Source organism: Excalfactoria chinensis, chromosome 1, assembly GCF_039878825.1.
Source record: "Excalfactoria chinensis isolate bCotChi1 chromosome 1, bCotChi1.hap2, whole genome shotgun sequence".
In the NCBI taxonomy this organism is placed as follows: domain Eukaryota; kingdom Metazoa; phylum Chordata; class Aves; order Galliformes; family Phasianidae; genus Excalfactoria; species Excalfactoria chinensis.
Genome location: NC_092825.1, coordinates 159626950 through 159654830, shown reverse-complemented (window position 1 = coordinate 159654830; position 27881 = coordinate 159626950). Strand labels below are relative to the sequence as shown.

The 27881-nt window shown below is 46.5% G+C and overlaps 1 protein-coding gene across 1 annotated transcript in view; it reads right to left on the bottom strand.

Moving 5' to 3' along the window:
* The window catches only part of FOXO1 (forkhead box O1), a 60496-nt gene extending 41296 nt beyond the window's left edge, over positions 1–19200 (bottom strand). The window contains exon 1 of the mRNA XM_072360853.1: positions 18379–19200. Coding sequence (XP_072216954.1) covers positions 18379–18981 — 603 coding nt within the window. The 5' untranslated portion in view covers positions 18982–19200. The remainder of the gene's footprint in view (positions 1–18378) is intronic.
* Positions 19201–27881: the final 8681 nt, after the last annotated feature.

Here is a 27881-nt window from a genome sequence, read left to right as displayed (position 1 = left end):
CATCAGCACCGCTTCCTGCAGGAGCTCTCCTTGGACATCTCCCATTTCTGCACTGACCAAGCCCATCCCCAAGTCAGTTTGGGAACACAGGACAAGGAGGAAAGGCTCGAAGTATAACTATTAGTGTCACTTTCAAGAGCAGTAAAATTTACATGGATTAAAGGGATGAAATCTTTATATATAGTAAAAAGGATAATTATAATGAAAGCATCTGTCTAGCTGGCACCACCTACAGCAAGACCTTCAAGCAGTAATTGTACAATAACAGCGTGGTGTTTAGTGTGAGGTTTAGGACTTTCTGCCAGAAAACCTAAAGCATCCAGGTTGTAAAACACTGTAATAAGTAGGTAATCCCCATCCTGGCGTCCAAGTTACTGCCCTAACCTGTTCCTTATGATTATAAAATGTCTCAGTGTCAGCAGGTTCACTGTGAGTCAGAGCTGAAATAATAAATGGCTTATTTTCCATCCTGATGGAGGAAATACATCACGGCTCATTGTGGCTCACTTACTGAGCTTTTTTTTTTTTTTTTCTCTCTCTCTCTCTTTTAAACAGGAAAATGTAAAAATAACCAAGTCATTCTGCCTTATTGCACTTATTTTTGATTAACAAAGCCCTCATTACAATCAAATTAGGAAAGAAAAAGAAGCATGTTTTCAATATGGTCTGCAAAAACAATACCTTAGGAAAAAATACAGAAGAAAAAAACACAGCACAAACAGCCAAATAATATGGAATCTGGGACAAACAGCCACTTTGCCAAAGTGATTCCACCACTTTGCTCTTGTAAACATTGGAGGTAAGGATCAAGGCTCTAACCCTGCCTGCACTTTTGCTCCCAAGAGGTTGTCTTTCATCATGCTCCCATGCAGCACACACAAAGCTACAGCACTGCACTTCCACAGAGCTGGGTCCTCTGGTTGTAAACTCTAAGGGAAGGTGCCACCTCTTGTTTTGTGCATTGGTAGCAAGCAAACAGTGCCTCACATCTATCAGGTCTGCCCAAACACTACATACAAAGCCCACTGAAGAGTATAAAGAAATGAAACACCAGCATCCCTCAAAACATTCATTCCTTGCCTAACATATGTGACAGCAGGAGTACTGCAAGCAAGGTGCCATCAGTCCTCACACCACTCACAAACTAAAGAATTGTAACTAGAAGGAGATGATAAGCATTCATCCTTCTACATGGGCCAAAGGCACAGACAAATTATGATGGCTATTTCAAGTTGAAATTCAGAGAGCGTGTATTTTATACACACACACACAGATATATAGAAACTTTAAAACAAGAGAATGACATAGGGGAAAAAATGAAAACAATATAAAAAAAATAAATTAGAAATGTATTTATAAATACCTTAGGTAGCATGAATAAGAGAGGGGGCGGGAAGGGAGGGAAGAAAAAGTAGAAGTCATTCAATCTATAAAAGGAAAAAAGATCTGCATATCACAAAGACAGACCTAATGTATATTTCCCCTAGAAATAGTCTCAAAGAATTGCAAGCTCTATGACTGCGTATTTGAAATCCACAGTAAGTGGAATTAGACATTAAAAAATGCAGAATTATTTTTATGAAAATAACACGTCTTAAGAATATAAAATTTCTCCAATATTTCATTAAAGCAGAAAAATAAGGACTGACTGTTCTGCATTACATACAGAATAACTGTAAACTGATGCTTTAGAACACAGTAGGAAAAGCAAATGCTAATCCCCAGAGCAGTGCTGCTAATAAACTGCTGATCAGTAGCTACTAAGACCAAACATCTAACACTGGGCTAGAAAAGGGCAGATAAAAGTACAAACTTGCTTTTAAAGTGTTATTTCTGGGCTGCAAGATTTTTAAGCATCCAGTTCAAACGTACAACTGAACAATTTCTGTGCCTTGCCCGTGTTTTCTGCAGCTTCTTACTCATGCTTCAGTAACTCAAATCTATCATGACCTTTAAAACCACAGGATCCTTTGGGTAGCCACTGTCAGGGCTCAGAGTTGCAGCAGGCAAGTTCTCCCCACGCACCTATCACTGTGCCAGTCTGCCTGCGAGACACACTGCAGCAGTCCTTTCTACCCCCTGCTGCTTTCCAGCTGGAAAGGAACACCTAATAATTCATGTCCTGTTCTGGTGCTGCCCATCAGCCCTAATTCTTGGCAGCCCTTAAGGCAGCTACTTAAAAGGACTAATGGTCTTGCGATTGAGTCATGGGGCTTTGACTCACAGCCCCAGCACCGCATTCTACTGCAGGGCCTAGAGTGGGCTCAGCTCTACTCCTCTCTGTCTCTCTCAGCTGCTCCATCATTGCATATAGAACACCAATAACTCACTCCTCTTGGGCCTCCCTAGGCTTCAGGCTGCCTTTCTGTAAGGTGTTTTGTGCCTTCTCACATGTTCAGAGTTGCCTTTGCTTGCAAATGGCTCCTCTCAGCTGTCCTCACTCAAAACACAGGTCATAATGAGTGGAAACATTAGCATGTGAAAGGTTGAGCTACACAAGCCATGACTTCCTATAGATTTACACCTGTGCCCAACACTGCTTCCCAGGTACATGACCTCAAGCCCAGGCTCTGCATTCTTTCACCACAACACCTACTTCCTCTCTCTCTCACCTTTTGCAGCTCACAAGCAAGCACTGCAAGTGCACAGCATCCTTCAGCCCTCCTTCCCAGCAGCTTTCAGTGAGGGAAAAGAGCCCCAGCCGAGCTCACACTGGCCAAAAGACAGTCCAGGCAAGGCCACTTCACTCTTGAACTGAACCTTTTTGTTTGTTTGTGTCTGTGGTTTACAACAGCCATCATAATGATTTTAAAGTGATGAGCACAAAAGCTGAATTAGTTACTGCCACGTGACTCATTAAAGATTATATCTAACCCAAGTGAAGTTTCCACAATTTGAGGGCCACTTTTCAAACCAGAGCTGATCTTCACACAGTGCTACAAATCGAAACTGTTTCATTAACAATACAAGGATACGCAAGCACTTGGCATTTGGAAGGGTAAGAAATGAGGATTTACAAACAGTCCACAGATATATAACAATTAACCTCCTCTCACAATTCACAGCATGACCCAGGTTGGAAGGGACCTCAAGGATCATGAAGCTCCAATCCCCCTGCCTGGCAGGGCCACCAAACAATCTTCTAATCCCTTTTGCACTTCAGATTTAAGTCCTTAGAAATACAGAAGACTGATACATTTTATGCTCCTGAATTTACTTACCTTTGTTCAATTTTGGCTAGTGATATGAGCAGGTCATTCAACAACATTACACAGCACTACTTTTGAAGGCACAGTTTTGCTCTTTTTTACTGTATACCAACAAGAGCAAAAAGCCTCTTCCTTCTCATCCAAATATAATGGAAAAGGCTATGTATGTCTAAAGACAAGATTCGCAGGCAGACCTTGCATTGGACAACTAGCTCTGAAATACATAAAATCACAGAATAATAGAACCATCAAGGTTGGAAAAGACCTCCAAGATCATCCAGTCCAACCACCCACCTACCATCCATATTTCCCGACCAAACTATGTCCCTCAGGACAAACAACATCTAAATGTTCCTTGAACACCTCCAGGGTCAGTAACTCCACCAGCTCCCCGAGCAGCCCATTCCAGCACCTGGATCACTCCCCTGGAGAAGAAATTTTTCCCAATATCAAAACTGAACCTCTCCTGACACAACTTGGGACCATTCTCTTTCATCCTATCACAAGTTAAGTGGAAGAAGAGGCCAACAACTCACATCTTGCCACATTCACAAGCTCCTCACTGACTCTTTCTGTTACATCACTTATCTGCACTGGAATAGCCATTTTCTTAATTACACTTCATAGCACGTTACATTCCCCTTTGCTTTCAGCTTGTTTGCAATCTTCATTGAGTTCTAGATCTTTTCCTTTTATTTCTTTCTGTGCTGTAAAGAGCATTGACAACGCTCCTCAAGAGTTCATGCTTACAGGCAGTTTGTATTTTTTTCTGAATAGGAAATCCTATACAGACTTACTGTTGCAAATATTCTCCATAACAAAACCTTCCATTACATAACAGACTGCATATCTTTAAGATGTTCTTTTTCCTTATGACACATGTTGTCTTCTCTTTAGAAAGTAAAACTTTCCTTGCTAAGCCTCGGCAAGAGAAAGCAGGAATTTACAAAGCAAAGAGAGAAAAAAAAACACATCTCATGCCAATCACTACTTCACTCACTTCTCAAAGTTTTCTCATTTCCTCTGTCGCCTTTTCTTATAAATACCACAACCAAAACATATTTGTTTGCTTTGATTCTCAAAACCCCACTGCTTCCAAACATGAGGAAATTTCCCCGCAACCCACTGAGGTTACGGGTACGCTTAGAGCCTTTTCACGTACTGAAACCATCCAGTCTGCAGACTTTCTAGAAAGCACAGACAACGTGCAGCTCAGATATTTCTCATGTCTGTCCTGGAGGCATGCAGCACTCTGACTGACAGACATCACAGACATCACTGGCTCACAGAGAACGCTTCATCACATGTAATAAGGATGCGCAGAGTGCTGCTAAGTATCCCGTATCTTCCCTTCAGATGGAGATGGGGGAGAACCCTTGAAGAGTGTACAGACACAGAAGTTATGCTGTTTATCTGAAAACCATGCCTATTATATGTGTAGATGCCATGGCTGAGGTTTGTCTCCTAAGAGACTTGAGCTGGCTGGAGCCAGGCACTGGTTGAACCCATGTAAAACCTGTCACTTCTACCTCCTTGGAGGAGCAGGCTATTGCTGCAGCACATAACATCATGACTTCTCTTCAGACCAGGAGACTTCTGCTGTTTTAATCCTTCCTAGAGAACCTTCTTCCCAGTCTTTCAGTGCCATATCATTCACTGCACCAGATGAATTTTCTCCTTGTTAACAGAACAGGAATCTATCGTCCTTCATGGACTATGGAAGAACCCCAAACAGACAAGATTCCCAAGTTAAAAGGAGACTACATAACCCTCTTCATTTCCAGTTGTCTACTCTTTCTTTTTTCTGCTACCCAAAGGCTTCCCTTGTGACAGCATGAGGTCAACACATGGAAAGAACCCACTGGGCTTAATTGAAGGCAACTACAGGGCCTTCTAACTGCAGGCAACATCACAAAGAGGTCAGAAGGGGACTCCAGTCTCCACACCAGCTAACTAGTCAGGGAACACAAGATATTTTCTACCAGGAAACTTAAATGCTGCTAAGGAATTGCTGAAAGCATCATCAGACTCTTGCACAGCCTGCTTCTATCAGCAGCAACACGCATACTCCTTGGGTTGCCAGTAGAAGACGAAAAGCTAAATCTTAGGTGGTAAATGAGAATCACCTTTCTTAATGATGCTGCCTACATGAACATTAAAGGAAGGTTTACATCCAAGCAGAAAAAAATTGGGAAAGGGAATATTCAGCTCGGTATGGACACATACTGCTGTTCTGTCTCTATTCTTCATGCAGTAAAATCCAGTGTAAGAGGTACTTCAGCAGATCAACAGCACAAGCAGTAAACCTGGTTAGAAGTCTCTGATAATAAAAGCACATTCTGTCCCCTGATTTTTTTCCTTAAATTTGGAAGGAGTTTTCAGATTTCAGCATAGCTCAGACCAAGATAAATACACTTCTGGAAAAAAAAGGCACGTCTCCCGCAGCAAAGCTCTTTTTGCTGCCACTTAATAGCAACAAACGTAAAGTCTTCATTGGCAGTTTTGACTTCTCCTCTGGCATGATTCATTTATCCTTAGGATAGACCTGAGCAAGTGATTCTCCCAGCGCAAGACAGACTAATCAAATCATTTCAAGTCAGTCAGGCATTTGCTTTATGCCAGCCGGCCCCAGTGGCAAAATCTCTCATAATAGCAGATCTCCTAACATTCAGAAAAAAAATATTCATGGACTAAACACGAGCATAATCACAGCCAGGAGGCAAAGCTCCCACAGCCAGAAAGACATAAATGTTATCCCTGTCTCCCCGTTCATAATCTTTCACACTGTATTGGAAAGTAGCTCGGAGGGTGAAAGCACGCATTTCAGCTCATACGTTTGACAGAGACCAGAAAACTTACCCTAAGTACAAGGCAGCATTGCTGTGTTGCATCCCAGTGATTGGCACAGAAAGGGCAAATTCTTGCTATGTGCTAATAGCCCTGCGCTATCCCATGGTAACCAGGACTTTGTGAAAAACTCGAGAAGGCTTGAAACTCCCCAGTCATGTCTGATATCCTTCTTTTCAGAGCAGGTGGCCAAACACAGAACAGCAAAATTCTCCCTTCCCATTTCCTTGACCTCCAATGAAGAACGGAGATAGGAATCACATCACCTACTCCAAAAACTGCAGTTCTTTATCTTCAGTCACTGTGTGAGCACACGGCACCAGCTCTGCCTTCATCATCAAGATATTTGGTGTGCATGAACTTCAGTCCAGGTTCCAAGGACAGGCTGCAACATCTGCTGGGCTGCCAGGTATCTGAGCAAAAACCAGCTCTCACCTCAGGAGTGCATGGGGAAAAGTGAGGAAAACATCAAGCAGTGATACCAATAACTACAATGGTTGTTCTCTTCCTTCTCTTCAAGCTACAGCAGCTCCCCTGGAATTGCTGCATACCTCTCCTCCTCACCTCACGTCCCTTCTCCCTGCTATTCTCTTGCCTACTTTTAGAATTACTGACCTTGAAAAGGACCTCTAAGACCATCTGGTCCATCTAAATTGAAAATATTTCTTCTCAGCTACAGGTCGTTTTGAAGATGACTGTCTTATTTTCATACACATGCAACCTCCTTCACACCATCCCATGGGCTCTCTAAAGCACTGAAGAGTACAATGACAATACCTCCACCGCGGCCATGTCACACATTCTCATGCTCAACACAAGAGTGCAGTCACACGCTCCGGTTCACACATCCCATAATACAAGGCCGCTATTTATCAATAAACGCCTGAAGGTGCAGAGCAAAGCCCAAGCAAATAAAATCTGCTTGGATTATCTGCTGATGTTTCATACCACCAGCAGCAACAGCCAGGAAAAAGTGAAATAAGGATGCTGCAGAGAGAGACCACAAAACAAAAGGAAGGTGCTATTACAAATATTCAGTGTGTAGTGAAGAGGGAGAAGGCAACAGAATCAGATGCCCAACTTACTTAGAAAGACAAACACATTAATGAACTCTAATTCAAGGCACTAAAGAACAACTTAAAAACACACAGAAAAATGCTATGTTTTGCTCAGTAAATAACTAACTATTGGAACCCATGGCTGCAGGATAGCTACTGGAAAATAACTTGCAGCGATTAAAAAAGGATTAAATGGATTTTATAAACAACAGTATCTGTTGTTAAACATGCTAAAATAAAATTACAAGAGTTAATAACCCATTTGCCTCAGGGCATAAATTAATCCTCATCTAAGGGTAGCAGAGATCTGCCTGCATGTCAGCTCCGTATCTGGTGCAACAACTCCTCTCCATAGGCGAGCAATCTTTGCTCTTAATTCCTGGTATTTAAAAGCTGTCTGCCTTGCCTGAAAAAGAGAGCATGCTATTGTTCAGGCCTTCAACTGACCTCACATAATTAATTCTGGAGTTTACCAGATATATAATTCCCTCGAGGGGCAGGGGTGAAATGCATGAAAGAGAGGAAAATAGTTTAATTGCTACACGCTTCAATATTCCACTCTCGGTTTCTTTAAATACGGCTTGTCAAGGCACTCGAAACAAGGGCATGAGATAAAGTTCTCATAAAAAGCTTAAGACACGAACAAAGCACAAAATCTATCAGTATTGTTCAGTGCAACAGTTCACCAGCCAAACCAGTTTATGAGAAAATTAGATCTTTAGGACTGACAGCAAGGGACGGTTTTTAATATATTGGAACAGAAGAATTTACTCAGGCTGGTAATAATTAAATCATTATCTAAAATCGCAGCCAGTCCTCAAAGATGGGATAGAGCTGAAGTACAAACCCTGTGAGACTACGATTCCACCCCTTTCAATTCCTAAGTCCAAACCCATGAACCTTACTAACGGACTGGCCAGTCTCCAAAATAATTGCTCCTGGACAAAACACGAGATGAGACACGACACGTCTGATGCTACGCTGTGGTTACGACTTTTCAGTTTCAAATGCCAGCTTGCTCTTTCCCACAGGGAAAACAGCCACGTGATGGAGATGCTCCTCCTCTGGATCAGGAGAGCTCCAGGAGAAACAAGCCTTTAGCATCAGACGTACATAACTCAATCCATCAGTGATCTTCAACACTACGCTTCCAGGCTACCATATGCCTACAACTTTATTACTACTACTATTAATATTTTTCCATGCCATTTAAATTACATCTGGCTCAGTTTCTTAGGGCTACAGGTCAACATTTGGACTGCATTTTCCAAAAAGGGCTTTGCAGTGGTCCACTTCAATACTCTGGCAAGCCAGATTGGTTATGTCCTGTACCTTCCAAATCTTAGCAGAACGAAGAGGCTGCAAAGTTTGACAGTGACTATCCAACAGAGCAGTATCAGTGCTGGAACCCCACGCAGAAGCAAGGGATATAAAACACCAGCAAGGAAAAAAGAAAGCTCTGAAACTTAAATTAGTGTTACAGTGAATACAAACACGCTGTTTCAGACCACTGTATGCATGTATTCCCTCTGCTACTCTACTGCTGAAACAGCAAACCGTGCATGGCAGATGGCATGATTCATCTTAAAATTACTCTAGCAGCATTCCCTCTATTAGCCTCTAAGGAGTAAACTAGGACAAAAACACCCTGCATGTTAACTTCAACCAGGCAGTTGTCATGAGGAGCTCTCAGGTCAGTCTACTTGCTTATTCTGCAGAATTTCTCTTTCAATCAGCAGTTCACATTATGCACAGAGATGCCATTTATTTGTTGCTTCTACCAGGAGTTAATACAGACGGAAGCAAGAAGGGAAGCAACTGGGCTGGATGTGGAAGTATTTTCCTACAGCAAAGAAGATCAGTAAAGAAGTCCAACAGAACTCAGGCCACATATCACACTAATAACAAGGTGTATGGCAGAACAAGATACTTTCATTTTTAGACACTGTACAGCTTAGCTGGGAGAAGAATTTCCCACCAACCCAGGGGCTGAACGTCAATCTGCTCAGCTGAAGACATGCAGTAAAGCTTTTGTGGTACCACGCTGCCTTCACCAGGGATGGGACACACACATCACATTTGGTGTCAAGGAAGCCTTACCAACCAGCCTGCCAAAAAAAAATGCAGTTACAGCACCCTGTCATCAGTCCCCCCTTCATACAAAGGGCTGGAGCCAGCCAGGCATTTTCTTCCAGAAAAATTACTAAAACACATGAAATAACAAATCTAGATCCCAGCTGCAAGGAAGGCTGAGAGCTCACCCACAGACCTGTTGGATTCAGTGACTTCAACTGAAACTCCATCCCTCACTTAAAAGAAAATCTAAACACACTTAAAAGATGCTCTAGACTGTGCTGACAGTACAAGAATTCACTGCAGTGCAAGACACGTCCCTATACTGACTGCAACATTAATTGCCTGAACTCTGGGCCCTAAGCTAAAAAAATCTCCTTCCAAAATAAACACAAGAACTAATTTAGTTTTTGTTCTATCAGCAATAAGCCTTGGTCAACAAAAGCAGAATATTTAGTGTGCTTTAATGCCCATATTAACCAAGGAGGGGGTGAAATCAGTAACACAGTTGCCCTCATCTTTGGGGAGAAAGCATTGAAACTGTTCTTAATGCCACCTCTTCAAAGAGGTGTTTTCTACATGTATATACCCTACCACGTCAGCCTGGTTGCATAACCAGGTTGTGCAATAATTGCAAATTCATTTACATCTTCATTTTTGTTCCAGTGCTCCAGAATGGGGAAGCAACGAAGACCATTGAATGACAGGATGAACTCCGCATTATTCCTCTCCTGCACTGTGGGTCAGCCTCTTGAGGATGCTCTGCAGTGAGCCTGGACACAGCGAGAGTGAAACATGACTGCTCACCTGGAGCAGATGTCTGGAGCAAGGCTTTAGTTAGCAACCTCAAAGCAAAGGATGACTTCATAGCATCAGGAGATGGCTGGTGCTGGCTCAGACTGCAAGCAGAGATTATGCTTTCTCCTTTTAATACTTATTGCTATGTAATTGCCATAGAACTGTAAAGAAGAGGTAGGCAAGAGTGCAGTATCAGGTTTTCATAGACTAAACGAACTGGATTATTCAAGAGCGACTCAAGTTTCCTAACAAGCATGGAACAACCTGCATTAAGACAGCATCTACTTATTTCCTGAGAAATCAATTGCAACAGGCTGCATTTTAAAACACTGCTTTAACCTCCTGTCCTCACTTTTATTTCAAGGGCTTATGTACTGGATTTACTGCGTCTGTGAATAGGGGTACAACACACAAGCAACACCAGAGCTTAGCCCTGCATTACTATTCTGCTTGCTAGAATATGTACTTGTTTCACCTGAGGAAACATCCAGTTAAACTGACAGCACATTCACCAAGGAAGAAGAGAAAACAAGATGGGAAAAAATCTTACTCACATCCAGCTTGAACTGAAAGAGAGCTCAGCCTTCTCTGGCACTCTCCAAGTTTTTCAAGCGTTATGCCACATGCATTTAAATGCAGAAGTGCCTTTCACCTCAGTGCTGCCCCAAGGATAGCAGGGCATATCGTAACTATGGAAAGAAGGAAGTTGCTCTGATTTGAGCATGGTGTTATGCTCCAGGTTTTCACATCTGAATGCATATGTGTGTATGTATATGTACATACAACTGTGTGTGCGTTATGTGTGGGTTTTGGTGTTACTTCTTTCTCTATAAACTCCTAGATATTAATCAAGACCTAAACTTATCTTGCCAGATAAAAACATGTAGTACATTTTTATTTATGTTTGAATTACATCACATATTTTGTTCAGATAAGATATGAGACAGTATCCTCACCCTGACTGCCAAACACCTTCTGGTTGGACATGCAGATCCTTCAGCTGACCAGAACCAAGTTGCAAGAGGCAGGGCAGAAGCAGGACAAGTGCTGCAGCAGTGTCCAGCAGGCAAACACTATCTGCAAATGGCTGAGCTGAATCTGGCTCCTGCATCTTAACTTTCATTAACATCATTACAAAGCTGATTATCATTATAAAATAATAATAATAAAGAATAAAAACAGAATAGACTCATAGAATGGTTTGGGATGGAAGAGTCCTAAAAGGTCATCCAGTTCCAGTCCCTCTGGGACAACCTCCAACTAGACTGAGCTGCCCATGGCCCCATCCAATCTGGCCTTGAACACCTCCAGGGATAGGGCACCCACAGCTTCTCTGCACAGTCTGCACCAGTGCCTCACTACCCTTGTGGTGAAGAATTTATTCCTTCTTATGTCTATTCTAAATCTACCTTCTTATAGTTTAAAGCAGTAATGACACTTGCAGCATGGATTGTTCCCTTCAGCACAGCTACTCTTCCCGAGGCTCAAGAGCTGAAGCATCTCACTGAAAAACAAACGCAGCTTCAAAACATCCTCCCAAGAGGCCAAGGGACAAAAATCTTACCTGTTTGAAAGGCTTTAACCTTTTAACCAGGCACCCAGACAGCGCTGGGGCAGCAGCCAGGCCCTAGACCTCCTCCAGGAGCCCCCATCTTGATTCCCTCCTCACACCATCTGACAAGAGCTATCCCTCTTCCTTTGGCCCACCACCAGGATGCCTGCAGAGCTGGGTTTTCTGGGAGGAAGGGCTGTGGGGGCTGCAAACAATTTTGTTTAATTTGAAAGTTCGCATTTAATCAGAGTATTTTTGGAAAGAGAAATCAACACATTAACGACAAACGGGAGCACGCAGCAGATAATCCTTTCACATCCTGACAGCAGAGAAGTGCGGAGGCCTGCTATGAAGCATCTCTGAATAACAACGTCTTCATTTTTTGAATACCTAATTAAGAGTTTCTACATATTGCAAAGCCCCGCTACAAGATATAATTTAGTTGGCAAACACTAAAGATCTCTCACTCTGTAAGTAGGTTTTTGGCAATCAAAATTGAAATCTGGATATACGTACAGCTCAGGTAGTTGGTTTTTGTTTTCTTTTTCTTCAAACAATTACATTCCAATTAGCAGATTAAGTAGAATCAGTTTTAAGCAAATGCAAGCTATAGGCAAATCAGCACCCCCCAGCACCACTAGAGCATATTTTTGGATTGTTGATATCCTTAACCCCATTAGCTGCTTCAGATACATTCAAACACACATTAAAGGACAGCAGCCAAAATGAAACTAGTTGTCTGCATCTAAAAACACTACAGATGTCAAAAGACAGCACCAACTTGGACCCAAAATTCACGCATGCCAAAAAACCATTTGCAACCGTGCTAATTCACAGTCTGGGAACTGAAAGGCAGCTCAGTATAACACAACGGGCAACAAATCCATTCCTGTAATTTCAGTCGCCAAATTTAATTAATTTCCAGCCAGGCAAACATTAAGCATTTCTGCTGACCTTGCAGGATGTAAGCTCCTTTGCACAATGAATGCGGTCTAACAAGTCACCACATTTATAGCGAGTTGCTTCAGCCTTATCTAACTGTGTAGTTTGAAAAGTCAGTGATGGGTAATTGAAACTCCACCCACGTCACAGTTTCTGGAGCTGAGCATAAGAAAACTGAAGAAGTTGCTACTTCTTCTTTGCAAGCAAGACTGCAAACAGTATTTGGATAATTCAAGTCCATACTCTGGACTACGCAGATAGTCCTTATTTGGGAAGGAGATTAAAAATATGAAAGCCTGCATTTTGACTTTTTTTCCCTATAAAATGAACGTCTGTTCTCCAAAGCTCCAGAGTTCCCCTTCCTAAAGGGAAAGAAAAAGCAAAGGCTCTCCGCTGCCCATTCGCTGTAACTCCCAGCATGAAATGAGCTCTGAACAACAGATTCTCAGATGCTAAAGATGCTAATTAATAAGAGCTCTTACATCTTGCAAAGTACTGGTAGGAACCACAGAAACAGCCCTGACAGACTCACACCAGCATGCAGTTAATGTGCCAGGGACAGGCAGGCTGTTCTAATGCTGCCATAGCCATCCCCAGGCCACTGACTTGGAGCAGCAACAGGACCGAGCACATTTCCAGCTGTGCGGATTCCAAGCATTCCCAAAAATTAAGTTTCTAAGGCTAGAACAAGAGAAGACTTGTAGCTTGAGGTTGAATTAACTCTAGAATAAGAAGTGCTTGCAAGCAGAACTGTAAAATCATTGATATCACGCAGTGATGCACGATGCCGTGAGCAACAGCAAGTTGAGCAAACTGAGTGCTGCCCTTCTTTTCTCCAGCAACTTTCTGCTTGATGCAGCAGCTGCTAGAATCACAGCAGACTCTCAGTGACTGTGTTTTCAAACCCAGCCACCTCCCACCCCACATATCACATGGGAAAGCACTCCTAAACTTTTACCAGCTACTACAGAAATGTTTCCGAATACATTTGCCTCCTTAGATATTATTTTGTAGAGATCATTAGCCACTACAAAAATCTAGCGCAAGGTCTAATGAAGTGCTTCGTTTGAGATAATCATCAATACAGTAAAGCAGTTGACTTCATTCTTGTTACTCCTCCACCTCCTACACTAGGAATGGAGACCTGCAGCTGCTACAGCAACTGAAGATGTTTGCATATTACAAACTAAAGCACAGGAACGAAGCAGCTTTGTTTGATGAACACACGTGAATAGCGTTCACCAAATATATTTAGAAGTAATGCATGAATGTGAACAGCACTTGCCCTCAGAGATGAATACAGTTCGTGCCGAAGCTCTCTGCGCAGCAGCAGACGATGTTCTAAACACGACTCTTCCCAGCAAACTTCATCCATTTCTGACGTGCAGACTGTCATCACAAAAAGCAGTGTTTCCCCCCATTTAAAACTCACGTTGGCACACCAAGCTTACACACAGAATGCTACAAAATTCACCGCAATATTAGTATGCACTGCCATATGCTTAACTATAGTTAGCTGCTGTCAGGATCGGTGAATTTTAAGTTCCTTCTTCATAGGACTTAACGATAAAGTAAATTTAAACCACGCTTTTCATAATTCTGAAAGAGGAAAAGAAGCTACTTATGAGGTATCTTTGGTACGTCTTATTTCACTGTTCACCACTCAAGGTTACAAAAATCATTTCCAGGAGAAATCCCTGCTTCAAATACTAACTTTCTCCCAAAGCAGTAGAAGCTAAAGATCGACCCTCTGTAGGCCGTGGCCACAGCATTACATAGTTCACAAATCCGTAGCTACAAACTGTATCAGCATATTTGTTCCAAGAGGAAAGAGCTCATTTTGCAAAGTATTCACCAGTCGTGTCGACAGAGCTGCATATATTTAGGCAACGGTACGTCTTGGAGATTGGAGAGAATCTGAACAGACATCTATCTCAGGAGTACGTCATTTCTGCAGTCTTATTAGAATAAAAAATAAAATATAAAGCTAAAATACTGTCAGCACAGAATGGAGGCTGGGAGCCCAGCAAGGCCCACGAGCAGCAGGCTGCACCAGCCTGGATTACAGGGCAAGAGCAGGTGGGCCTAAGCCCTGAACAGGGCTTATCCTTTCTGCACGGCCTAAGTCTGAAAGATAAATATAGATGGTGAAGAGAACAAAGCTTGAAAAGAACAAGTTTTTGAGGAGATTCACCATTAGTTACCAATGCACAGGCACCCTGCACCTGCAAAAATGGAACTTCTCCCTTAGTAAGCAGCATTGGAACTGGTGACTCAGGCAGTGAGGGCAACATCCCGATGCTGAGGCTATTGCTACCGTCACATGTACAAAAGCATGGCCGTGATAAGACTTATCTCAGGAGATACATAAATAGACGTATGCAGATGTACATGCACGTGTGTGCTGCACATACGCATAATGCAATGCATGATGCCAGGGGGTCTCCAAGTCTCCCAGGTAAGCATTTACCTGAGTAGTCTTACCACAAAGGGACAGAGTTAAACACTTGCAGGTACATAACCAACACTGAGGGAACACAGAGCAATTCCTCTAGACAGTTAAAGTGACATTTCCTCATTGAAACAGAAATGTACAATAAAAACCTCACCAAGATCTCCTTGTTTCATTTTAAGCACTTGAGCTCTGTACAATTATTCCCTGATCTAAAATCAAAAGCTTTTGATGACCATGAAGATGGTTCTTGATTTCTTAGGGCTTTCCAGCACTCGATAACACATGTGTAGCTTTCAACTCAAACATACCACACCCCAGCACTGATTTTGTACGGGGACCAATTCACTGCAGAAGAGTTGTGACCACCAAGCCTGCCTATGAGGAGGTAACCCCAAGCCCCCCCCACAGTCCGGATCGGTTCTCAGGCCTTCAGACTGATGTCCATTCACCCTTTACAGCTGGATACCATCTAGCCTCACTGCTCCAGCAACACCTACAAATAAATTGGGGTGATCAAGTTTCCTTAGGTCTAGAAGTCAAGAAGGTATAAATACATGTGCCACCTTAACACCTCCCATAGGGAAAGACAACCACCATGGCCACTTTGAGATGGGTATGCCAAAAATCTGTGTTTTCTGACTAATAATCTAATAATCTCTATCCAAACAATCACCGAATAAAGCCATCATAATACCACAGGTTGTGACATGGTGATCTGGACCTATTTTCAATACCTGGCTAAGAGACCAAGACCATCCAAGGAAACTTAGCTCTGATAGTTCCCTTACAATAGATCACAATGATTCTGACACAGAGCAAAAACATTATGAAATATGCCATCACAAAGGAGTTTCACTCTTTGCAAACGGTGATTAGCCAGGAAGTTATCACAGATTTGAGTAAAAAGAAATCAGTCCATGGCTGTGATGGAGCTCCTAGAGGCCTACAAAGTGCCCTAAGTCCCACACGCAGTCTCCCACCAGCACAGATAGAAGAAAACAACGCTTTCACTTGACTGCTGCGATCAAAGTTTCACTCTTCCACGCAACTTTCACAATGATCTCTCGGCTATTTCAGAAGCAGATCTTGTTCTTGCTTCAGCCTTCTCTGAACAGGGCTGCGTGCGCTCAGACTGTGCCCATGTCCTGCACTGCAGTAGGTCAGGCAGGGCACAATGTGGGCACTCCATCCACTCCAGCCATGGGTTCCCCCCACTTTGTTCCCCCAGTAGTTTTAGAGTAGTTTGTGCCAAGACAATCTGAAATGAGCCGCTTTCTTCTTAGGGCTGAGAATAATTTTACCTACTTTTTGAGCTAATAGCGATAAATTCACGTTACCGTGTTTGGCTTCTACCCTTATTAAAAATGACATTTTCACTCCAAAGTTTTCGCTCAGCAGAAATTCAATGCTATTTCCAGCTCCCAGTAGATTATACCAACACCTCTGAACTTCTTCATACAGCGGAAAAATAAAAGCAATTCAGTTGTGAACATTAAACAGGGGCCACACGCATTCACAAGCAGTACGGCTCTCCTCTTCCGGGTGACAAATACAACCGTGCCACTGGGCACAAGGTGCTCGTTCTGCTGTGTATTTCATAGGGTTTGTGTATGATTTCAAAGGTGCCTTGTTTACCCTCACAAATCAGCAGGCTGCAACAAGACGAAGCCTTATTTAGGAGAAGGAAACAAGATAACGCTTTCTTTCTCAGGCTGCCAAACAGCAGCACACCATTTCTTAGGTCAGACCCGCACCCCTCCTGCTGGCTCCACGCTGCGGGTGATGCTCTGCTGGCACCTGCAGCTCCCGACCCCACCAAGCCCAGCTCTGGGCTGAGCCACACTCCCAGTGCTGCTGGGCTGCACTCCTCAGGGGCTGGGAATGGGGGCTGCCCCTAAACCCTCCCCAGAAAGGTGCTTGGCGAAACACAGCACCAGTGTGACCCTGCATCATGCCAAGCAGCCTGTCAAAAGGAGAGCATACACAGCAAGGTATGAGCAGGACACATCTACTTTCAGGGTAACTACTGTGCCCTGCCACGAAGTACCGTATCACCCAGCAGCCCAGTTCTGTACCAGTACTGCACAGTGTACTTGTGTGGGCACAGGAAGAGGTGTGTGAGCCCTTATTACTTGTTGAAGCAACACAAGAAGAAGCACATCATCAATCGGGCAGCTAGGAGAGCTTGCATTTGCTTGCTTGAATTTGGGAGCTCTTTGCTTTAATTTGGTTTGCTTTAAGTCTCTTCTGCTCATCGTGCAAATGTAGTTTGCCTTATTTCCAGCTGACCAAAATACGACTGAAAAAGAACCCAGCGTCTTTTGAGCGCTGAGTTCCCTTGTCTCAAAGTTGTCACCCATCAATCACTCCTCTCCTAGGGAGGCTTTCTCTTGAAAGACGCCTTGAGACAATTATTCTTTACCTTTTACAGTCAAACACATCGATAGGAACTAACAAATTACTTTTAAGAGCTGTAAGAGCCTTATAACCAAAAAGGAGTTTGAGATCCTCACTTATGTTTCTTTAATAGGGCACCTCTTACCTGCACAAAATAACAACATCTACAAAAATCAGATGGAATAACCACTCCTAGGTGCGCAATTAATATGTTACAATATATAAATATCGGATTTGAGCTTCTAAATAAATAAATAAACAAAGTGAATATTAGAGATACTGGAAGGTAAAGGGAGCAAAAACTCGAGAACGGGAGGAACCAGTGCGGAGCCAGGAGTACGGCAGCCCTGTGCCATCCCTGCAGGGAAGAGGAGGAGGAGGAGAAAGATGAGGTTCGGGGTTCTGGCCGCTCACACGCAGCGCTGCCGCAAACCCCGTGCGTCGGTACCGCGGTGCGCACCGCACGCGTGGGTGAAGCCGGGAAGCGGAGGGGCTGAACAGAAAGACTCAAAATCAACAGGTTCCGCGCCGGCAGCCCCGCTGTTGGCCCGCACCGAGATCGCAGGAAGCTCAGTACCAACGTTTAAAAGGACACACGCTCCTGCAAAGCGGGCTGAGCGCAGCCACCGGGACAAACACAGCGCTTACTCATTAAACACACGGTACTTCTGCAACCCTTGTCCTGCCCCTGCTCTTTCCCCATCGCTGTTTGCCTCTGCCCCATCCCCGTCGCCCGACGGCTCCCCCCGGATCCCCCGGAGCCGCGCAGCGCCCGCAGCGGCGGGGGGGGGCCGGGAGGAGCCGCGCTCCCTCCTCCTCGCCCGGGGCCGGCGCCGTGACACGGCGTGAACTTTTGCTTTCGGCGGGGCAGGGCGCGGGGGGGGCCCTCCTCCCAGAGAGCCGAGCCTTGCGGGGGGAGGGCAGAATCGCGTCTTTTTTTCTGTAGTTTTTGTCTTTTTTTTATTTCGCTTTTAGGGAGAAAAGTAAAATAAAATAAGAAAAAGCAGCAAATAAGAAAATGCGAAAGGAGTCCCGTCCGGTCCTCACCTTCCAACCAGCTGAACTGTTGCTGTCGCCCTTATCCTTGAAGTAGGGCACGCTCTTGACCATCCACTCGTAGATCTGGGAGAGGGTGAGCCTCTTCTCCGGGGAGCTCTCGATGGCCTTAGTGATGAGGTCCGCGTAGGACAGGTTACCCCAGGCGTTGCGGCGCGACGAGCTGCTCTTGCGGGGCTGCCCGGCGACGGGGCCCGGAGACAGCGCGGCCACGGCCGGAGGTACCGGCGGTACCGGCGGCGGTCCCGGCGGGTGCAGGCGGCAGCCGGCCTCGGGCGCCGGGAAGTCCCCGCAGCGGCAGGCGGCCGGCTCCGGGGGGGCGGCGGCGGGGGGCAGCGCATAGTCCTCGCTCTCCTCCACCAGGCAGAGGTTGCTGATGAAGTCGGCGCTCAGCGCTCCGGAGGCGGCGACGGCGACGGCCGCTCCGGCCGCGGCCGCCCCGTCGGGCTGCCCTCCGCAGGACGGCGCGGGGCTGGAGGTGGCCGAGCTGGGAGGGTTGAACTCCGGCCGCGGCAGGGGCCAGGTGCACGAGCGGGGCCGCGGCAGCGGCTCGAAGTCGGGGTCGATGTCCACCAGCTGCGGGGCCTCGGCCATGGCTGCGGCGGCGTCGGCGGTGGGCAGCGGGACGGCGGGGGGGCAGCGGAGCGGCTCAGCACCGCCGCCCCATGCAAGCTCCGAGCGCGGACCTGCGCGACCCCGACGGCGCGGCGCGGCCGCCGACTCCCTTCGCGGCTCTCGACCTCGCGGGCTCCGGCCCCGCCGCCCTGCCCGGCTCCTCGCCCTCGGCGGCGGCGGCAGCAGCGACCCGGCCGCCCGGCGCGCACCGACTGCAGAGCCCGCCCCGCCTCCAGCCTTCCTCCTCCTCCTCCTCCTCCCGGCGGGGAGGGCCGGCCCGAGCCGCGCCAATGGCAGCGCCGCACCGCCCGCCCGCCTCCCGCCGCGGGGCCACTGCTGCGGGAGGGTGCCGGTGCCCCCGTGCTGTTTGTGGGCGGTTTGTGTGCGTTTGGGGTTTGGCTGTAGTCTTCTGTTTTTTGGGGGGGTTTTTTGTTGTTGTTGTTGTTTTTTTTTCCAGCTCTAAGCCGCCGAGTCCGGTTGGGAACGAACTCTGTCGCGGAGCGGAGCGGGGCCGGGACTGTGCGGGAACGTCCCCGTATGGGAGCTGCCCCCGGCCCCGACGGCAGCGGAGCGGTGCGGAGCGGCCCCCCGCGTGTGGCGGAGGCAGCCGCAAAGTTTTCCCGTGTTTGAAACCGAGCGGATGCCGTCGGCTGTGCCGGGAGAGGCGATCTCGGGGATGAGATCCCTTCTAACACAGCCGATTTTTTAACGAGATCTGCCTCATTTTCCGTAACGCTTTAACAACCCACTGCAGCCTTAGCCTCGAAACCCTCAGCGAGCCCAGAGCCGGGCGCTTCCCGTCCCGCAGCTGTCCCGTCCCGTCGGGCCGTGGGCTGCCCCCGCTCCCCTGAGAGTGTCGGGGTTACTTAAATATAGCTCGTCGCTCCTAGAAAAACACACTCCTACAATATTAAGGAGAAGAGTACAGTAGGAGACTGGATTTAGGCCCACAGTTTACACCTCTACGTACGTGTAAACGGGCAGGGCTCGCTGGCACTGAACGTTCTGCTGCTGCCGTGGTCGTTCTCCAGCACGCCAAAGGCGATCGCTGTGGGCTGCTGCTTGTCGCACCTCGGAATCCTTTTACTTTCAAGTCCCTTCTGCGTCTTCCACAGCCTGCTGAGGACTCAGCCCGCAGCTCTGTACCTTTTCGCCCACAGATCTTTTAAAAGATAATCAATATTTTATGTCCGTTTAATGAAAAAGAAAAGCGGAATAGTCCCTGCTCATCCTCTGTGTGCCACGTCCCAGCCCCGGGGTGCGATGTCTGCATCGCTCAGCTCAGGACAGCAGGGCTGCGCGGGGTGGGATGCGAATGGGTGCACCGGAGAGAGCTAAGGCAAAAGGGGATAAACGAACCCTTTCCTTTTACTTTCTCGGTGTCTGAAATAAAAGCCAAAGAGCCAGGCCGGCACCCATCATGCTGAAGGAAATGCGTTTATTTCCAGCGTTTGCTGCTTTTAGGTTTTTTTTCATAACATTTCTATTCTCATCAGAACTCTTTTGTTACACACATCTTTCCTTCCATACGAGCTGTGTCAACCAGGACGAGGGTTGCAGAGGACTCCCCGCTCAGCACCAGCACATCCCCAGCCCAGCCCGTGTGGTTGTGCAGCTCACGGTGGGCACCTCTGTAGTTCCGTGTGCCCAAACACCACCGAGAACCTTCGGGAGATGCTGCCGCAAACAAAACGCTCCATTCAGCTGCTGGAGCAGAGTTACTTCTTCCCAAACAGCTCAGCACGCTCCGTGCAAGACATGTTACCCCATCTATGAATGACAGCGTTAAGTTTATCTCATCTCCCACAATGCCTAAATGCTGATGGATGCTCCGCAATTCATTCTCTACTCCCACAGCCCTCCTCCCACACTCCACCTTTCCATTTCTCTCCTCCTACTCCTGCTCCCATTTTCTACTCCTCTACAATGCAGTTTCTCCCCTCATCGTTTTGCATCCACGTGTGTTTTTCCAAATGAAAGACTTGGAGATTGTCTTTTATCATCGGTGGAAAAAAGCCGAGCCTCTTATTCATATGCTGGGTTTGAGACAGCCAAAATAAAGGTTCTGTGCTGCCTTTCTACTACTGTACGTCTTAATCACTTTCTGAGGTTTTGATCACATTCAGCAGGGGATTACATTACATTACAAGTTGCAGGCAACCCCGTTCTGTGCAGAGCTCCTTTTGCTGTGTGTGTGCACGGTGAGTGAGCACACATGTAACACAGCAGTAAGCCATGATGAAGGATCAGTTTTGTGCCAGGTGTGACAGGAGCTGTTGTGCTGGGAGGAAGATGACTGCGGAGGAAGGTTGGGGGAGCTCAGCATCCCCGTTTTCTTCCCTCCTCTCTCAGCAGGGTCTGACTTTACAGCACGTTTGTTAGCATGTGGGAAATGTTTAGCCACCAACTCCCCTGCCATGCCATCCCCAGGGTTTTTAATGCTCCATCAGTGTCTGGTAGCCCAGTACCAGTCAGAAACAACAAGCAGGAGCATGCAGAACCTGAAGGGCAATGTGTGGGACAAGACAGCTCTGCCCCATACGGCACAGAGAGGATGCAGCACTCCTCAGCTCAACAACAGAGGTGCCCCAGAAGCTTTTATTCATCACTGGTAAAAATGCATAGCTAACAGTGATGACTATGTTGAAATATATATATATATATAGTTTTGTAGCTGAGAATTTGCTCTATTAAACTGTGTTCTTGTGCTCTTTGTATCTGTTGTAGTTTCCATGGAAATAAATAAGAGGCATTACTTTCAGAACAACCTACAGAGCTTCCAGGGTACCTGCTGGCTGGGGTTTGAAGGTACCCGGTCTCTGCTCACCTCCTGCAGCTGGAAGAGCTGGTCAGCATGAGCTGCCCATGGCCACCCCAAACCCTCCTGCCCCATCATTCCCTTGTGGTACCACTCTTGGTGGCAGCATGGAGGGTAAAAGTGAGCCAGCAAGGAGAGGTGAAGGGAGTGCCAGGTTCACCAAGCCAAGACTTGCATGGGGATTTCCAGGGGTGGGCTCCCAAAATCTGAGTGCAGGCAACAGCTGCTGTGGTTGGAATACTCTGGTATCAAAGAAATGTCACAAGTAATAGTTAAATACATATAAAGTGGGTCTAGATCCCCTCCAACAGTCACATTTTTATCAGAATATCTAGTATGAATACTGGGTTGCTGTATGGGAGATTGGTAATCACAGCCTGAACCTCTGATTAATCAGCTGAGGCAAGTATGGGGTCAGCTGTGGGAGCACAGGTGAGAGTGATGTAGCTGTGCTCCCGGAAGGGGTGGAGCTTGACTCCATCCCCTCTGAGACCTCATTTAAGGGCTGACTCCCACTGGAGCAGTATCTCTTGGAGATCGCTCACCAGGGAGGACTGCCTCAGCTGCTTCAGTCAAGGCACCACCGTTGGTGAGTTTTCCCTTTACTCATTCACTTATATACCTTCTGTACATTTTGTTTCCATCTGTACATTTAAAACCAATACATTTGGCGAGCCAGCCAGGAGCCTGCAAATATCGGAAAAAAAAATGTCTTTCCTATGGAATGTGTTTAGCTGGTTCAAGGGGGAGAAGATCACCCCCTTAGGGAAAATCCTCCCTGGACAAATACCAGGGTTTGAGGCGTCCCCATATTTTCAATTAGCGACGATTATCGAACAATGGGGGCCCTTACGGGTAACGGGCAATATGTCCCCTTACCATTTAACTGAATACTTTCAGGGGTTGCAAAAAGATATTTTGACAACCAAAGAAAGGCAAATGGCTGCATCCATGGCTGCTTGGCCTTTATTGAATGCTTTAAATCAGGCAGAGGTTAAATCAGATAAGATTGAACATGAAAATCAATTATTAAAAGCCCGCATTGAAAAATTGGAGGGCGAAATTAATCTATTAACAGGGAAAAATTCATCATTTTTTTCAAACACCCCCCAAATTAGATATATTACAATGGATGATAGTAAGGATCCTGAAACATCGGATCAAACTAAGGTCACTAAATCTGACCTAGAAGAGCCACTTAAGACGGACTTATTAGAAGTCCGTCCTATGGTAACTCAAAAAACAAAAAAAGTCCAGGAGCGACCAGCAGGGGTGCCTCCTGATCAATGGACCCCTGCTGACTCCTATTTACACGTAACAGCACGTCCATACACACCCACCGAACTTATGGATCTAGTACAGCGCTTCAGGCAAAGACCGAGGGAAAGTGTCCCAGCCTGGCTGCTACGATTATGGGACTCGGGAGCAGAAAGTGTAATAGTTAACGGCTCCGAGGTATCTAAGCTAGCAACAATAACAGTCCATCCTGCCCTGAGGCAGAGATTGTACTCAGGGTCCCAGTTCCCTGAAGAGAATCATTCGATCGTAGATTGGATAATGGCTGCCTGCCGTATGGTATGGTCAAATAAAACAGACATGCCAATACATACAGGAATGTGGTCTTCTATGGAAGACCTACAAAATTATATCCGGGAACTAGGCATGCGAGAGGCTGTCTATGAAGATGTATCTGTTAGTCCGGACATGGTGAAGTTTTCCGCGGGAATGAGGGACCTAATCTTACAACAGGCTCCCTCACATATGTATGGAACATTGGTTTCTATATTGAATCCTCTAGTGGCCGCAGAGGCAGCAGTCCAGCATGCTGCCCAATTGGTAGCGGACCTGGGGGAAACGGAGCGCCTAAGAACCAAGCGCAATATTAGAGTAATTGAAGATTCTGAAGTTTTTCCAATAGCCCGAGCCAGGAGATCGGCTCCACGAACCCCTCGGGCGGGACCCATTAGGGTGTCCCGAAAACAAATGTTTAATGATCTACTCCGAGCAGGTGTTCAATTTGCCAAAATTGATGGGCAGCCCAATCACGTTCTGCTTCAGTTGTGGAAACAGCTGAAGGATGAACAAAAATTTCAAAACCGCCCCAAAAGACCGGGGATAAGGCTTATAGAACGACGACCAACAACAGTTTGGAATCTAGAAGACTTTATCGTGCCAAATAGGAAAAAGAGGCCACCTCAGGTGCCTCGGGTCACAGTACCAGAGGCATCAGAGGTAAAAGACTTGAATCTGGCCCAGTTTATGGCGTGATGAGGGACGTCAGTCACCCTAGGGCCTCTAGACGGGACCGGAGGCCCTATGTGGAATTAACAATATATTGGTCCCGAGAAAATGTGCAGAAGGTTATGGCCCTCGTTGATACTGGGGCGGAAACATCTATAATATATGGAGACCCAGCAAAATTCAGAGGGAACAAAGTAATGATTGGAGGCTTTGGGGGACAGACCGTTCCAGTCACCCAAACTTGGGTAAAATTGGGGGTCGGGCGCCTCCCACCACGGGAGTACAAGGTATCTATTGCTCCAATTCCGGAGTACATATTGGGAATTGATATCTTGTGGGGTCTGGCTCTCCACACAACAGTGGGAGAGTTCCGGTTGCGGCAGAGATGCATTAGTATCCGGGCAATTCAGACAATATTGAGAGGCCATGCAAAACATGAGCCTATTTGTCTGCCCAAGCCACGTCGGATTACTAATGTAAAACAGTACAGACTCCCAGGTGGGCAGGATGAAATAACAAAAACAGTACAGGAATTAGAAAGAGTGGGTATTATAAGGCCTGCACATAGCCCGTACAACTCCCCAATATGGCCAGTGCGAAAATCGGATGGAACATGGAGGATGACAGTGGATTACAGGGAATTAAACAAGGTCACGCCGCCCGTTCATGCAGCCGTACCCAATATTGCCTCCCTAATGGACACACTAAGTAGAGAAATTAAAACGTATCACTGTGTCCTAGACTTAGCGAATGCATTCTTCAGTATTCCAATTAGTGAAGAATCACAAGACCAGTTTGCATTCACATGGGAAGGCAGGCAGTGGACTTTTCAGGTTCTGCCGCAAGGGTACGTGCATTCACCTACTTTTTGTCATAATTTGGTGGCGCGTGATCTGGCTAAGTGGCAGAAGCCACACAATGTAAATTTATATCATTACATTGATGACCTCCTGCTAACATCCGATTCATTAGAGGCGGTGAGACAAGCAGCAGATTTATTGATAGCTTATCTGCAGAAGAGAGGGTGGGCTATAAACCCACAGAAGGTGCAAGGTCCGGGGCTATCTGTAAAATTCCTGGGAGTAATTTGGTCCGGAAAAACCAAAGTACTACCCAGTGCAGTAGTGGATAAAGTTCAAGCGTTCCCAGTCCCTACAACATCGAAACAGCTACAAGAGTTCTTAGGTATATTGGGGTATTGGCGCTCCTTTATACCTCACTTAGCTCAGTTGTTGAGGCCATTGTATAAGCTTACCAAGAAGGGTCAATCGTGGAACTGGGGGAAGGTAGAACAAGATGCTTTCCAACAGGCAAAGCTGGCAGTTAAACAAGCCCAGGCATTGGGTATATTTGATCCGACCCTCCCAGCTGAACTAGACGTTCATGTTACCCAGGATGGTTTTGGCTGGGGCCTGTGGCAACGCCAGAGTTCTGTTCGAACCCCCATTGGATTCTGGTCTCAGGTTTGGCACGGAGCAGAAGAAAGATACAGCATGATTGAAAAACAGTTATTGGCTGCCTATTCAGCGTTACAAGCGGTAGAGCCAATAACGCAAACAGCAGAGGTTATAGTTAAAACTACATTACCGATCCAGGGGTGGGTAAGAGATCTAACTCACCTTCCTAAGACAGGGGTGGCCCAAGCACAGACGGTAGCACGATGGGTCGCCTATCTAAGTCAAAGAAGCAGCCTGTCTTCGTCTCCACTCAAGGAGGAATTACAGAAGATCCTAGGCCCAGTGACATATCGCAGTGATACGCCGAAAGAACCAATGGTCGCTCCACCAGAGAAGAGCCCTGTTCAGGAAGGAAGATATCCTATTCCTGAAGATGCCTGGTATACGGATGGGTCCAGCAGAGGCAACCCGAGCAAGTGGCGAGCTATAGCATACCATCCCTCTACTGAGACAATCTGGTTTGATGAGGGGGATGGTCAGAGCAGCCAATGGGCAGAATTACGAGCCGTGTGGATGGTTATAACTAAAGAACCTGGTGATGGCATTCTGAACATCTGTACGGATAGTTGGGCCGTGTACCGGGGGCTTACTCTGTGGATTACGCAGTGGGCTACCCAGGAATGGACTATCCACGCCCGACCGATCTGGGGGAAAGACATGTGGGTAGACATTTGGAATACAGTCAAACACAGGACGGTATGTGTCTACCATGTCTCTGGTCATCAACCCCTGCAGTCACCAGGAAACGATGAAGCGGACACACTGGCCCGAGTTCGATGGATTGGGAATTCACAATCCGAAAATATTGCCCGATGGTTACATCAGAAGCTACGGCATGCTGGACAAAAGATAATGTGGGCAGCTGCTAAAGCATGGGGGCTGCCTGTACAGCTATCTGATATCGTCCAAGCATGTCAGGACTGTGACGCTTGCTCGAAGATGAGACCAAGACCGTTGCCTGAAACAACATCCCACATTGCTAGAGGATATAGTCCTCTTCAGAGATGGCAGGTTGATTACATTGGGCCCCTCCCTCGGTCTGAGGGGGCGAGATATGCCCTGACCTGCGTTGATACTGTAAGTGGACTGCTGCAAGCCTATCCCGTACCAAAGGCAAATCAAGCATATACAATTAAGGCACTCACTAAACTGATGTCTGCATATGGGACACCTCAAGTCATCGAGAGCGACCAAGGGACTCACTTTACTGGAGCGATGATACAGCGCTGGGCAGAAGAGAACAACATTGAATGGCGATTCCATCTGCCATATAATCCAACAGGGGCAGGCCTTATTGAACGCTACAATGGTATTCTTAAGGCTGCCCTGAAGACAGACTCCCAGTCCCTGCAGGGGTGGACAAAAAGATTATACGAAACCCTGCGGGACTTGAACGAAAGACCTCGGGATGGCAGACCCAGTGCTCTGAAAATGTTACACACTATATGGGCCTCCCCTCTTAGGATTCAAATTACAGGTGCTGATAATGAGGTAAAACCGCAGGTTGGTAATGACAATAATCTTCTGCTCCCTGCCCCTGAGAATCTAAAACCAGGAATCCATAAGATAAATTGGCCCTGGAAGGTGCAAGTAGGACCCAAGTGGTGTGGCCTACTTGCACCTTGGGGAAGACTATTGGAGGTGGGAGGTTCAGTTACCCCCTCGGTGATAGGTACATGGCCTACTGACATCGTGGTCAATACTCCGGTCTTTATTGCTAAAGGGACACCCATCATGTCCCTATGGCAGATCAGGACTCCTCCTCTGGTGCCAGATATAGTTATACAGCCACAGATATCTGGCCAGAGGGTATGGTATCGGAGGCCGGGACATAATCCGGTGCGAGCAGAAGTATTGACCCAAGACAAGAATACGGCCTGTATCTTGCCCTGGAGGGCAGACCTTCCTCTCCTGGTACCCTTGAAACATCTGTATTACTCTCCCTAAGATTCTAAGCCTCTAGGACCATCAGAGAACAATTTGTGTAGACTGATGAAACGCAAATGGACCTGCACCTCGAGATGGCTTGTCTCCAGTAACATCTATCAAACACTGGCCCACGGAAGATCGTGAATACCCATCCAATCATCATTTGAATAACATCAGCATTCGGTGCGACGGGAAATTGTATCAGCGTCGCGTTGGGTCTCTGTGATAAGGGAAAACTCACCTAATCATTGGTTCACGCTGTGAAGGGGTGGAGTGTATGGGAGATTGGTAATCACAGCCTGAACCTCTGATTAATCAGCTGAGGCAAGTATGGGGTCAGCTGTGGGAGCACAGGTGAGAGTGATGTAGCTGTGCTCCCGGAAGGGGTGGAGCTTGACTCCATCCCCTCTGAGACCTCATTTAAGGGCTGACTC